Raw genomic sequence first — 14,283 nt, 5'->3', positions numbered from 1 at the left:
CTTTTCTAAGCGTTTTTGCATATTGAAATGCATTATGCTGGTGGATGTTGGTGTTCGCTGTTCGCGAGCTCGTACGCTAGAGCGCACCATGTCTGACACGGAGCCGGCGCAGCGGTGGGGAGCGGCTGAGCACGCCCTGAGCATCCGCACCGGCTGCGGGAAGCAGCAGGCCAGGCGCAGTGCTTTGGAGGTTTGTCCAAACGCTGTCGAACTCTCCCCCAACTTGCCTCACTTTCCTGATTTCCCGTCTAAGGAAAGCATCCGAATTGTCATGTGCTATGAACAGGTCTTCCTAAAACAACCCAAAGCTGCTGAGAAGAGTTGCTGATATTGTGATAGAATTGTCTTTATCTTGCATTGGATAGAAAGGTAGTAACCGCATGCCAGGCCTGTGGGGAGTTCTGGTGTAAACTAGAAAAACCTTAATTTTGGAGAATGGTAGTAGGTAGCAATTGAGGCATAAATTCTATGCTTTGATTGCTAAATTTGTGGTATTTGTATAATATTTGTACATGGCTCAATATTCCCTAGTTTTAGTAACACTGGGTATCTGATTGTGAAAAGTTTTCAGTGGTGGAAAAAGGTATTATAGTGCCAGATTTTTACTTTATCTTTCCTTCTCCTGTTTTGTTTGTCTGGATTCATACCTCAGTAAATAAGGTGCCTTTCCTTAGGTTAGTGGTTGTCTTTGTCAGTAGTTACTCAAAATGTAGCATGAAAGTTTGACTTTGCAGTTTCAAATACATTAGCGTCTAATAAAATGGACCTAATGAGATGTACAGCATTCTGTAAATTGGTACTTAATATTAAAAAGAAGTTCCTGGAATCATTTATACGATGGTTTGTCAAATAAAATGACCTTTATCTGCACTAGTGACTCCCTACTCATGCTTATTTGTTTCTCTTTGTGCTTGTCAGCACTGTTTATCTTCAACCTTTTTTGCACAGTGTTTACTACTGTAATGATGTGATCATGTTATTTTTCTTTATTTTTGCTGATGAATGCAATTTGTTGGCTTTCGTACTATCAGCCCTTCTTCCCCGCCCCAGTTAGTGTCTTTTAGTGTAATTCTTTTCCTTCTAGGTGCGTATGATGAAAGACAGCGATCCGTCCTGGAAGCCGACTTTTATTGTAAAACCTGATGGAGGGTGCCAGGGGGATGGAATCTACCTCATTAAAGACCCGAGTGACATCAGACTGACGGGGAGCAGCCAGAGCCGGCCAGCTGTGGTCCAGGAATACATTTGCAAACCACTGCTTGTTGACAAACTGAAATTTGATATTCGTCTTTATGTCTTACTGAAATCTTTAGAACCCTTAGAGATTTATATAGCCAAAGATGGACTTTCTAGGTTTTGTACAGAGCCCTATCAAGAACCCACGCTAAAAAATTTGCACCAGGTTTTTATGCACTTAACCAACTATTCACTAAATATCCATAGCGGGAATTTCATCCATTCTGACAATGCAAACACTGGCAGCAAGAGGACTTTCTCAAGCATTCTGTGCAGACTGTCTTCCAGAGGAGCTGATGTCAAAAAGCTGTGGTCAGATATAATTTCACTGGTGATTAAAACAATTATTGCACTAACACCCGAACTGAAAGTTTACTATCAGTCTGACATACCAGCAGGAAAGCCTGGCCCGACTTGCTTTCAGGTAGGTTGGAACTTCTGCCAGGAATGCAGTTACTTTTATGCATGGGTTAATTTTCTGGATGTTTAATTCCTTTTCTAGAAGCTTTATCTAGCTCTGTTGCTGATCACTGGATGGATGTAGTGCATCCAGTGAACAGCATTGCGTGAGCTCAGAGCTTAGGTTCCCCTCACCCAAGCTTTACCTTACAGATCTCTGTCTCTTGACCCATGTCGTGACTTGCCGTGAACACGTATGGAGAATTTTCCGTGGGTATCAATCATTAGTAGCAGTACTCACTCCAGTTTCCGTCCTCTAGATGTTATAACCAGGAAGCTTTGCAGCTTCCCAACGCAGCCATGACGATGGCAGTTTTAAGAGCCACTTGTCATAGGCGTCCATGTTGACAGATGCAGTATTTGGAGATGGGGGTAGTGTGAAAGTAGCCATTAGTATCAAAGACAAGTTGTTTAGTAATTACTCAGCAATATAGCATGTTTCTCAGCTCTCTTTTGTCCCTGAAATGTTTCTTCCTCCTGAATGTTGGCATGTGGATGACCATTGCGTTCTCTAGAAGAACACTGTGAGCAGGACTGAAGTAACACATTGCTTGTCACGCACAGATTTTAGGGTTTGACATTCTTCTGATGAAAAACTTGAAGCCCATGTTACTAGAAGTAAATGCAAACCCCAGCATGAGAATAGAACATGAGCAAGAGGTAAGACCTCTCAACATGATAGTGATATTGGAATGAAATTGTTGAGGTTTGGTTTTCTGTTTTTTTCCTTGTTTGAAAGATGAAGGCTGTCTGCTAAAATGAAACCTCCAAGGTTCTCTGTAATTTTCTGCTTTGAAATCATTGCTAATCTTATACACTGGAAATATGACTTATTGGAATTGTGAAAGCCCTCCATCATCTTTGTCATAAATACATTTATTCATTGTCCCCTGCAGTGGACTTAATTGTGTTTAGGAGATCGCTAATAATTTTTTTTCATGTTTGTATCCATAATACATTTGGTAACATTGGCAACAATCTTTTTTTAATATTTCAATTTACTAGAGAAACTTGCCAAAAATTGTTATAATATCATACTGAAAATGTTAAGGTATTTGTGTATCCTATAAGAACTTTTTCATAATCTATCATTGTGTATTTAAAGCATATGACATGCATGAAGTTTGAGCCAATGTGCAATAAATAATCCTTAGTTCTATACTGAATAATTGTATCCATTTGTAACTTAAAGCTTTCTCCTGGAGTATTTGAAAATGTCCCCAGCCCTGTTGATGAAGAAGTGAAAGTAGCTGTAATCAGAGACACTCTTCGTCTAGTGGACCCTCAGAAAAAAAAGAGAAAAGATAACCAGTAAGTGTGGTGACTTTCTTTGGTTTTTTGCGTCAGTGCCTTGCAGTGATTATAAAAGTGAAATATTTTTTCCCAGTTTTGTTAGTTTATCCAGGACAAGGAGTTCCCCGCTGTCTGTGTGACTGCTTTTGCATCCACAGCGTTAACGCTTTCAAAAAAGCTTGCAGGATATTCACTGGTGGCATGGCACGAAAAGAGTGCTCAGGAGGAAAACCCAATTCGTTATACTTTGTGTTTAGTAGCAGCAAGTCCACCAAGTGGCATTCTGCCAGCGCGGCACCGACCACGTGCTGCGTTCTGCTGCGTTCTGATGGAATGGCAGGGGTGTGGAAGGAGCTGTGCAAGCGCTCCAGCTCACGGAGTTGACAAGGTCTGTGAACTGATAGCAGACCAGGCTTTATCCGTTCCCCTCGAATACCGGATCTTTCATTCAGAACTGGTGCAGAACAGTAACTCATTTGCACTTTTACTTGAGGCCTCTTTTTTTATTCCAAACAATTGTGAGATGTAAATTTGTCTATTGATTTGCTTGAAAGTCACAAATTACTCTGAATGAATCACCCCATTGGAGCTGAAAAGTATGAATATTGTACTTAGAAATTGCTTCCTTGATCTATGATAATAAACATCGTTAAATCTATGATCTAGAAATGAGAGGAACTGCCTGGAGCAGCTTGCACAGCAATGCTTGTGGTGGGATCAGGCTGAGAGGAGTAACATCTGTTTTGATGGAACACCTTGTTTTAAGCAGTTCCTTGGAGACGTGAAAGGGAGATTTTGGGGTTTTGTCCCTAGCAGTTCTTGCTTATAGGCCTGCCTCCATACTAGAATATCGATTTTCTTCTTCTCTTGGCACTTAGTGGCAATCTTCAATATGTTATTAATGTTATGTAATGATTTCAAGTGCAGATTTGCTGTCCTGTTGTAGACAGAGTCCAGTGAGCAAGACATGACTGATAATACTTGAAGTTCTATATTAGTGTAATAATATTATAAGATCACACTATTCTTTGAGGGGCAGTGCGACACAGAGAGGTTGCTGTGGTCAGTATACAGAATGTCTTGCAAAGCAATCTCTGCTGTGTGTTGCCTGTACTTAACCTTCACCCTTAAGATTACTTCAGTGCATGGAGCTGAAAAAAGATCATTTTTTAACCTGTAATTATGCAACTAGTCATGTCTTTTTTTAATGCTGAAGTTATGTCAGGCAATCATTAACTACATATTAGATACAAAAAAAAAGGCAAGTGATAATTAGAAATAAATTGTGGAGGACCCTAGTGTATGTGGAACACTCATTCAGCTGAGGATTCTTCTCTGACGCGTTTTGAGTACTAAATAATTTATAACAGGATTAACCGATGGTGGAGAAACCATTGGCTCTTCACAGCAAGAATTGATCAGTGATGCAGCTTTTTCTCAGGATAATCTGGTTACAGAGCATCTTGTTGATGAATACCTGCGCCTCTTCCTGCTTCTTGCTGCAAAGGGCAACACTGTGATACCTTTTTGTGTGGATGTTCAGGAGCTCCCGGGTGACAACCGCCCACCCGTTCAGCTGAGATTTACCCCTTCTACTTCCAAGTGCTTTTTGTTGAGCTGGGCGTGGTGTGTGGAACTTCTAGAGAGAGAGACATGGTCTTAGTGTAAGCGTGAAGTGAAGGAGCTCGCCCTGATCACTGTGGAGATGTGCATGAAAGTAAAAGCATTCGAGAGAGGACCTGGGCGCCAGTTGCTCTTCCCGCATCTTCAGCAGCAAAGGTCTTGCCATGCTTTGGCTCTGTGTCCTGCCCCTCACTGGGTTTAGTGCATTGCAGTCAGTTCTAACATGTGCTCCCGTGTCCCCTCTCCAAACGATTCTGCCAGTAACTGCAGAGAAATGGCATCATTCCTCTGTTTGCAGGACAAAGATAATAACTAAATAATTGACTGGGGATAGAAAGCTGAACAGTAGTTACCTATCCACTGTAATACGTCTGCTAGTCTAATTGTGCCTGGCAGCAGGGAGAGCAAAATTTGGCCTATTAACAGAAAAAAATTCTGAAAGAATTCCTGTTCTGACAGCTGACCAGCAGGAAACATTGCAGACTCTAGTTTTGATGCTAATTAGGTAAAGGACATTAATTTAAGTAAAGTTTTAACGATATATATCTGAGTTTTTGAACACACGGGAGATACTGAGAAATCTGAGCTGCATCTCGGGTAAATATTCTGCTGTAGAGGCGGGTTTGATTTCCCTCCAGTTATCTCTCAGATTAAAATAAATGAAGCATCTAAATGAAAGTGAGTTTTAGAAGTCATCCCGAAGTACTTCATTATCAGGAAAGATTAATAGCTCAGAATTTTCTTTTAGTCTAATTTTTCTTCATCTTTATGGAGTTTTGATTACTTTTTTCGTCCTTCCTTTCATGGGATGTATAATATGGAAATATAAGTGAAGTTGAATAAGATCAGTTTAGCGTGCCATACATCTCTTATTTTTCCAGCACAATTCTAGTCTTTACATTCACCAGTCACTAGTAATTATCTTGGCACTGCCAATAATTTAGTAATTGAAAATCTGCAGTGATACAGGTGCAAATGAACGTACTTAAATATACTTGGTGGCTATTGGTCCACAGTATGTCTGATCTTTTCTTAGTTTTAGGACTTTGTCCTGGCCATTTAAGTAGTGTGGTATGTGCTTAACATTTTGTGCATATAACCTGTTTAAACGGAAACTTTAAATGCATGCAAAGTTGTTTTTTTTTTATCAGTGTTGAGGAAAATCTCATTTTCCAACGGAAGAGGAAATCTCTTTTGTTATGGAGATGAGGGAGGGCTTTGTGTTATTCTGTGATGTGAAGAACATAAAGAATTAAAATAGAATTAAAAGTGACACAGGCGCATGTGAGGCTCTCGGGAGGGACGAGCAGCGTGGGTACTGCACAGAGCCTGCTTCTCGCTGACGTCGTGCCAGCCCTGCCGGACAAACCCCATCTACCTGGTACACAGAAGACCTGTTCCACGCGTGAAGATCCTGAAGGCCGCAGGTATCCTTGCAAAGGTTGATGTCCTGCTTTGCTGCATTCATTTCCTTGCTGCTTCCAGATCCTCTGCGTTAGCGCAGTTGTAGCCAAAGTCCGACGACGGCAGCGTTTCCAAGTGACTCTTAATGGAGAGGTCTGGGGCCATGTACTGCTCTGCAGGGTGAAGATGTATGTCAGCGGCTCGGAGCCTCTCCAGAGGAGCAGCTGAAAGCGGCGCGGCGGGCTGCTTCGTTAGGCTGTTTTCAAGCCGTTCTGTAACCCAGAGGGTGAGTGGTGCTTGGCTCTGCCTGACCGAGTAGAGCCTGGGTAGCCCTCTCTGAAATTAAAGAAGGCAGCTGATCAACTACGTTGTGTATTTTGTTTCACTTTTTGCTCTTCTTTAAAAAAATTTATTTAAAAAAAATCCAGCTAACAATACAAGGTTACGAAAAGAGGGTTTCTTATTCCACCCCCCCTGAAATTTTGCAGGAGCCAAAACGCAGAGCCTTTTTTGCCCTAGCTTTGGTTCCTAGACTAGTCCTATTATCCTTAGGCATCCTTAATTTGGAACTGAAGTTTCACTCATAATTAAGAAATTAAAACATTTAATAAAGTAACACGGAAGATCCTAACTCTTCGCTCTTGTTTGTGTGGCAGTACTGTTCTCATGGATTCTGAGGCTTGAGCAGGTCATTGCAATCATCCCGACGGATGACGTGCTGGAACAAACACGGTCATTTGCGGCTGAGCTGTTCTCTTGGAAAGACAGAGCTTAAAACTTCTCTGTAAATCTGTTGAATGTTATCAGACAAAGCTTACTTTCTTCTAGCATTACTATGGAGTGACTTCAGAGGAGGGTGGTGGTGGCCAGAATCTTGATTTCTGTTCTGAACATGTGTCACTGCTGATCTTAGAATTATCGTGGTGGCTTTTCCAACTTACGTGTTTTCAGCAGTGGTAGCTCTTTTGGCTTGAATTCATGATCTAGTGAAGACCTTCAGCACCAGATTAGCCAGCTGGTCGCTGCATCATCAGGAGGGAGCTTTCCTCCTAAAGTGAGAAATCTAATGTAAAAAAAGAAGAGGGGGAAGGACTGTAGGGTTTTTTTGCTTAAAATAGTCAAAGCATCGTGTAGAGCAGCGGTGGCTCATGTCTCTTTGTAGCACTGGGAAGCGATCCCTGTATGCGTTTTTCTCCAAATTTGTAATAGGCAACATGGTCAGAAAGCTTGGCTGCACCCGACTCAAAGTGAAATCCATGTCATGCAGTAGTGTAGGTAAGGGGTTGGACTGTGGTCCACAATGTTTCTACAAAGAAACTTGTATAAAGTTTGTCTAGTATGACATTTGTTCTGGATTTACTGCTTGCAGCGGAGCCGGTGTTCACAGCCTATGGAAGGTGGGAGGAGGCTTCAGCTAGAGGAAATCTGCAGAATTAAATGAATGGTCTAATGACACCGAACAACATTTAAAGTAAATCAACGTTACTTATGTAGACAGCAGTTTAATTAAGATAATCACTGATGCAAATCATTGTTTATATTGTGCCTCCAACAGAAAATCCCTTTTAAAAGGCTTTGCAAACTTCTGTATTTTGTGCCTAATTTTGATATTTATAAAGTTTTAGCTTCAGTGTTTGTTTATTTATTAGCAATTTATTCTTCTTAAAATTACATTAGAATTGGAAAAGCGAAAAGGAGCCCCAGTCTTGTATGCAAATACTGTATACTCTCCACTGGATGCTAGGTGTAAGCTGTTTGACTGGGGGTATAATTGCAAGCCGTGAGTATGATTTGGAGCGGGTCTGCTCTAAATGTCTTAGGAGTATCATTTGTATCATCTCATCAGTGCTAACGACCTGCTTTCCGTCCTGTCAAAAATATTTGTACCCTAGTTTATTAATGCTAATTAATCCAGCGATAATAAGAGACTTCTTTATTTTTTGTTGCTGCTGTTTATTCTGTGTCCCAGTATGATCTCTTGCATTTACGTGCCTAGTTTCTTATTTTAAGACAGAAATAAGCATTTTATTCTTTTGACAAAGAAAGCATAGTATTATGAGATGCTTGTCATTAGAAATATGAGTTGCTCATGGAATAAAATCTGCTTTTTACTTGCCACTGATGATGAAGGTGCAGCTCCCTAAGTAATATAATGACTTTTATTCAGCACTGAAATAGCCATTGACAGAAGAAAGAATTGAAACACTTTGGAAATGAAATGTAATTTAATCCATGGCTGTTACAAAAACAATCAATTCATTGTGCCCACAAAAATGAGTGCTTTTGTTTTATTACCTATTATGGGATTGCAGTTTCACTGCTAGTTTATCTTTTCTTGGGTGCTATTCTCTGTACGTACCACTACAGTGTTTTTCTGTTTGAATTCAGCCTTGAAATGTATTTGTGATGTTCGGATTATTTTTTTGTTCTTTTTAAAATATGTCAGGTACGATTCTCTTCTCTGGATTGTGTGGCTCTAGCAAATGTCAAATATGATTAACTAATTTTCTGGGCAGGAGGAACGCCAACGTGGTCTCTCTGAAATCTTTGCGAGATCAGCATGCAAACACTGGCTAGCGTCACTCTGTTCAGAGAGAACCCTGTAAATATTAATGCGTGTCAGTTTGACTTTTTATCTCTAAGTGTTATGCAGTTAGGAAGAAATTCCAGTCAAGGTTTTGTAGAACTTACTACAGAAAAGATCTTACTCTTTTCTTGCACAAAACAAGGTCATTCATCTTCTCTACTGTGTGGATTACACATCTTTCTCACTTTAAATGATTTCTCTCTGATATAGAACAAAATTAATAGTTTCTGGGAGGAGGAGAGGTGATCTGTATTAAATGAAGACATGAATTAATTTCTGGACATTCTACTTACTTACTTTCCGCCTTAAATGTGACGGTTGAAGTGGCAGCCTCTTCAGGAGAAGTCTCTGCTGTCCTGCTGACCTAGCCGTGTCTACCAAGCTGCAAGAGGAATGTGGGTCTTTACTTAAACAGGCTGGTAGCAGTGTGTCTCTTTCGTATGTGTCAAAGGCGTTTTCCACATCCTAATGCTATTCGTGGTTTCTTGATATTGAGGAGCAATTTTGTACGTACTTAAAGAAGGAAAAAAGAGAAATCGCCTGTGCAGCTATATTCCATTTGTTTTCCAGATATTTTTTATTCAGTTTCATAACCTCCCCTGATGTTTGTGTCATGTTTAATGGAAATATGAAAATATACTGTGCAAAGATGTCTCGAGAGGATGATTATCCTAGAATTTGATGATGATAAATTCATTCTTGCCATTTATTACTATGTTTATCTCACTATACATATTCTAAGGTTACGATTGTGTGACAGGGGTGGTTGAAGAGGGTCAGAAACTCAGTGCACAAACATATGGAGAGACTGAGTGGGAGAATACTGGTGTTGCAGCTATCATTGATCAGAAAATAATGACTGTTGTTCAGTCCTGCTGTAATGTATCTTAGTTTCCGCTTGTGTGAGTAACTGTATTATGTTCCACAGGGATTCATTACTCAGGGTTGTCAGGGCCTTTTGCTTTCTACAGGGTGAGTTTAGTGCTTATAAAAATAAGCACGTAATAAACCTAGCTATGGTAGTATCAGTATTTTTGTTTCCATTTGCTAGTTGACTCTGAGGTGACTGCGAGAGCTTTAGGCTGATTCCTGTATCCTTCTGCTATCACTTGGAAGTCTGGTCAGGTTTTCAGCTATTCACATGCTGCTCAAGCACCACCTCTTCATTCCAAGCCTGATTTCTGCCTGAGAGTGCATAAACTCATATGTGTGGCTTTCTTGAGATTGATCTCTCTACCCTGGTTCATTTTGGAGGCTGACACAATTTTTTTTCTCTGTCAGTCACAATGACCCAGCATTCATATTCAGGATCATTCTGCCCAAGCCCTTTGAGAGCACATTGAATTAGACCCTTTCTCTTTCCTAGAGGGCTTTTTGGTTTATTCCTTCGTCAGGCAATCTGCCAACTTCAGTATCAATTCTTGTCTGTTACATTAGCCCATGCGGCTTTTGATGAGTTAGACATGTGAGGGAGACTTTTAAATGTGGTATCTGTCAATGTTACTTCGGTTCAGATTATTGAAACGTTAACTTTGTTTTTCTGTAGTTGGGGAGTATTTATTTCTGCTGCTCTTTCTCATCCTGCTCAAGAAGAACTAGCCTCAGCTACTCTGTTCAGTTTTGTGAAGCAAATAATTGCAAAAGCAAGGACAGGGAGCAAAGATCAAGGCACTTGTAACATTTATCAGCTTCATCCTTAAGAGCTTTTAACCTTTCTGCCATTGATTAGGACAGGCCCTTTTGGAAATTCTGTGAACTACAATGTGAGCCGGCCGCCGTGAAGGGACGGGAAGGATCTGGTGGTGCTTGACTCATGGAATAGTTCTACGTTGGTTTTAAGAGCCTCTTAGAGGAAAGCACCACAAGAGTGTTTTCTACAACCACAGACAATACAATACGGAGTGCAGAACAGTGGCGAATGATTTGGATGTGCTGGGGCAGCAGTCCTAACGTGGAAAAGAAAATGCGATCTGCTGATAGAAAGAAGGTCAGATCTTTTAGTTTATAAGTGGCTCTATTTCACATGTAATCTGAAGTGTTTTAATTGACTGAAAATGTATAAATGCATGAAGAACAATGTTTCTTCAAAAACAGATGAAACTATATCACTAGCGTAGATCCAGCAGGAATTCAGTAATTCACTTTAATGTTTCTCTTAATCAAATTGTTACAGGAAAAGTTGGTTTTGTGAAAATAACTCTGGACTAGGACATAAAAGATGCAATTTCCGTTCCTGATTCAGCCAGTTTACTCAGTGACCTTTAGAAAACATTTTCCTTCTGCCACCACTTTCATTCTGTGAAAAGAGGATGATGCCTTGCTTCTCCCGTGCGCTGCCAGTCTTCCTAAATTATAGTGGGTGGGATATGGACGGTTATTATGCTTAGCAGTATATGGGGTCAGTTTGTCTGTTGTTGTTACAGAAAAGCTTCGGTTTTCTTTTCTGGAAGACTCTGTGTCCAGTTCTACACTCTTCAGTAAATGTCCCTGGTGGTTACTAAGGTTTGCAAAGCATTCTTCACATTTTGCCAACCTAGTAGTCGTTAGTCATCTCTTTATCTCCTACTTTCTCCCATACAGAGTGTTTAGAGTCATTGCATTTTCTGTACAATATCATAACTTGGTGCGCTGTTTGGATATTCAAGATACTAGGATTTTAAAAAGGTTTTTTCTCAGTGTCATTCTTTGATGGTGTCATTTGCATCTGCTCACTTTTACAGCCCTTTGCTAACAAAATAGAGAACTTACGGAATATCATTGGAATGCACACAAACACAGCACTAAATAACCCTGTACTTGAGTACAGATTAATTTATGATTATTCCCATATTAACCTTCCCCACTGCAAAAAGTGCTGTTATTCATAGTCCAGTTTTGGAGATGGTTTGTGTTTGCTCATGTATTGTATTCTAACTACTAATGTCTTGAATGTAAAGACTGTATTTTAACTGCCACATAAAGACTGAATTCAGTCGTCTTTTGAATCTCTTGAAATGACCCCATATTGAGGGGCAGCTGGAAGTGCTTACAATGTACTAAGCAAGCAAGCCGATGACAGGCCCAGTTAATTTGAAAAATTTTAATGGACAAGAATTGATGGTGGTTGCAGAATTTTAAAAGGTTTCATTTTCAGCACTGTGAAATTAATTGGTCCAAAACCGTAGTGTGCTTTGGCAGTAATTGGCGTGCTGCAGTGCCCCGAGCTCCGGTGGGGAGTGAAGTCTGGGTTTACGTTACCAAACTGCGAATGGAGACCGGTTTGTCCAATTAGGCTTGAATCACAGTGTTTTGAGATGCAGCTAATATAATGACATATTTATTGACATTTATTTTCTTTCTTTTTGCTCGCTAAAACTTCTAGTGAGCAGTAGAGGAAGGATTGAAAATAAACTGAGCAATGTGACCTGTCAAAAGCATTGCCATAAAATCTGAACTTTCCAAACGTTCTAATTATCAAAATGCGCTATGGCAATTGCATCTCTTAGATATTCACACTGTGTATTACCTTTTAAGCTGATCATTAAGAAGTCTTTTTACTTTCTTTTCTCTTACAATGATTTTTAAAGAAAACCTTTGTGGTAAAATGCAGAGACAAGGGAGATTTTATCCGAACGTGTTGCTTTCCTCTAGGCTTTGCGGTGCCGCCACAAAAGCTGCTGGGATCTGCGAGGTTGGCCCAGGAAGGGAGCTCAGGAGTAAGGTGGGATGGCTGCTTGGGCTCCTTCCAAATAGCGTAAGAATGGAGGTGGAGGCAGTGGGTCTAAATACAGCTTTGAATTCAGTTATTTGATTAGAGATTGTAAGCGAGTCTTAATGGTGACAGAACCTGCTCAAGGTGTGCTGTGCTTTGCATCCCTCGCAGCCGGCAGTCGTGACGGGGCAAGGCACTCGCACCGACTTCCCTGAGCCGTAGGGAAAGCCTGACAGCAAGGCTTCGGCGCTCGGCAGGCGTCTGAGCCTTCTTCCGTCCCTGACAGCATAGATGTTGGAGCTCCTTTGGTGTGTGCTCCTGCTTTGACTGCATTCTAATTAAGTTAGTTTGTTTTTGGTTTTGGTTTTTTTTTTTAAGCTATACCCATCAACACTTCAAAGCATCCCTGGGAGCTTTGTCGCATGCGGGTGTTTGCTGTATCCAGCCATTGCTGGTGGCAAGCTTCAGCTGAAACCAGTGAAAATTCAGATGAAGCATGGTCAGAAACTTGCCCAGGTAACATTGGACAAGATACAAAACAAACAGCAGTTTTGACCTTATTCATCAAGTACTTAAGTGCATACGTAAGTGTTTTGTGGAGTTAGCCCTCTGTACCTTTGAGAGTGAAATTACTGTAGTTATTATGGCCATTCGCTGTTTTGTTTTACCTCAGAGGTGAACTGGCTTGCAAAAATGATAGAGTAGAGAAGTCCTTAATGTTCTTAGGTGTGATTTCCACCATTCAAGGCTTCTCATGTGTAGCCTTCAATGCTGACATCTCTTCAACCTGAAAAGGGAGAGTGTTTTTGTGTTGAACAAGGTCTTAATTTCCAACTGATTTTCACTACTTGGCTCCGGTTGTTTTGGGCTTCCCTGCCCCAGTGATCTGGGCACCCATCCAGCTCGGAAAGTGTAATACACATTGTCAAAGAGTGTTCATCTGGACTAACTCTTAAGCTGAAAAACTGTCGTGTAGTAAAAGCTAAACGAATGTATTTGTGCCTAGTGAGTCCACTGAGGAGAGTGCCAGGGCAGAGGAGGACTCGGCTTAGCGCGCTGTCCAACCGGAAAACAGACCGCTCAGCAACACTCCATGTAAGGAAGTAACTTTCTGCTTATAAACTTGATTTAATTGAAATCTAATTTGTTCCTTGTATAGGCGAGCCAAGTAAGTTTATTCTGTCTTCTGTACTCATTCTAAAAATGCCCTCTCCTCTCTTCCTCTGCTAGACTGCATTAGTTGCAGCCTCTCTAGTGCAAAGAGGAGGAAAATAAGAATTGTTTCCTTTAAGAAAACTGCTTAATTTTTTAAAATGCATATTTAAGAGATAGTACTACATCTTCTTGCTTGGCATTGGCTATAATTTCCTCTTTAGTTTTCAATCCAAAGCTGTTTGTGTTTTGAAGTTAAAAACGCTTTTTTCCTCCCTGTCTTAAAGTGTGGAGCAGAGGCAACATCTGTGTGCCTTGTCCGTCCAGGTGGGTTCACTGAATTTCCACGTCCATAGAAGAAGGTGGTTAGTAGCTAGCTTGAGTGCAAATTGTTTTTTTCCTGACACTGCAATATGCTAATCATTTGAGCTGAGTTTCTGCTATCAGCAAAATAATCTTCAGCTCTACTTACCCTGTAGCCTGCTAACATAATCCAGTTTTTGGGTGGTATCTTGACTTACTGCAGGAGTAGTGATTCAGCTGCACTCTTCAGCACGTAGCTTTTACATGGCTTTTGTATATGGCACAGATTCCATTATTAACCTGCAGTTAAATACTTCTTGAATGAGGTTTGATTTCAGAATGTTAGCTTAATTGCCTTGTCTAAAATTAAGGATATATGTTTATTTAATTTGATATTTTTTTCCCTTTTACCTGCTTGAATATATGTTTGTGCTGCACAGAAGCAACACTGCTTTTAAAGTAATTTTTCCGGTTGGTCTATAATGTGTAACTCCAGTTACTTCTAGTCTTCATAAAATAAATGTAGAAGTATTTA

The 14,283-nt window shown here is 40.5% G+C and overlaps 1 protein-coding gene across 1 annotated transcript in view; it reads left to right on the top strand.

The window, feature by feature from the left end:
* TTLL11 (tubulin tyrosine ligase like 11) overlaps positions 1–14,283 on the top strand; it is a 50,069-nt gene that overhangs the window by 14,633 nt on the left and 21,153 nt on the right. The window contains 3 exon segments of the mRNA XM_075439545.1: positions 1,085–1,660; positions 2,260–2,355; positions 2,888–3,006. Of these exon segments, the coding sequence (XP_075295660.1) occupies positions 1,085–1,660; positions 2,260–2,355; positions 2,888–3,006 (791 nt within the window).

This window comes from Opisthocomus hoazin, chromosome 19, assembly GCF_030867145.1.
Source record: "Opisthocomus hoazin isolate bOpiHoa1 chromosome 19, bOpiHoa1.hap1, whole genome shotgun sequence".
Classification (NCBI taxonomy): domain Eukaryota; kingdom Metazoa; phylum Chordata; class Aves; order Opisthocomiformes; family Opisthocomidae; genus Opisthocomus; species Opisthocomus hoazin.
The sequence above is the reverse complement of the archived record's forward strand: the minus strand, read 5'-3'. Positions and strand labels throughout refer to the sequence as shown.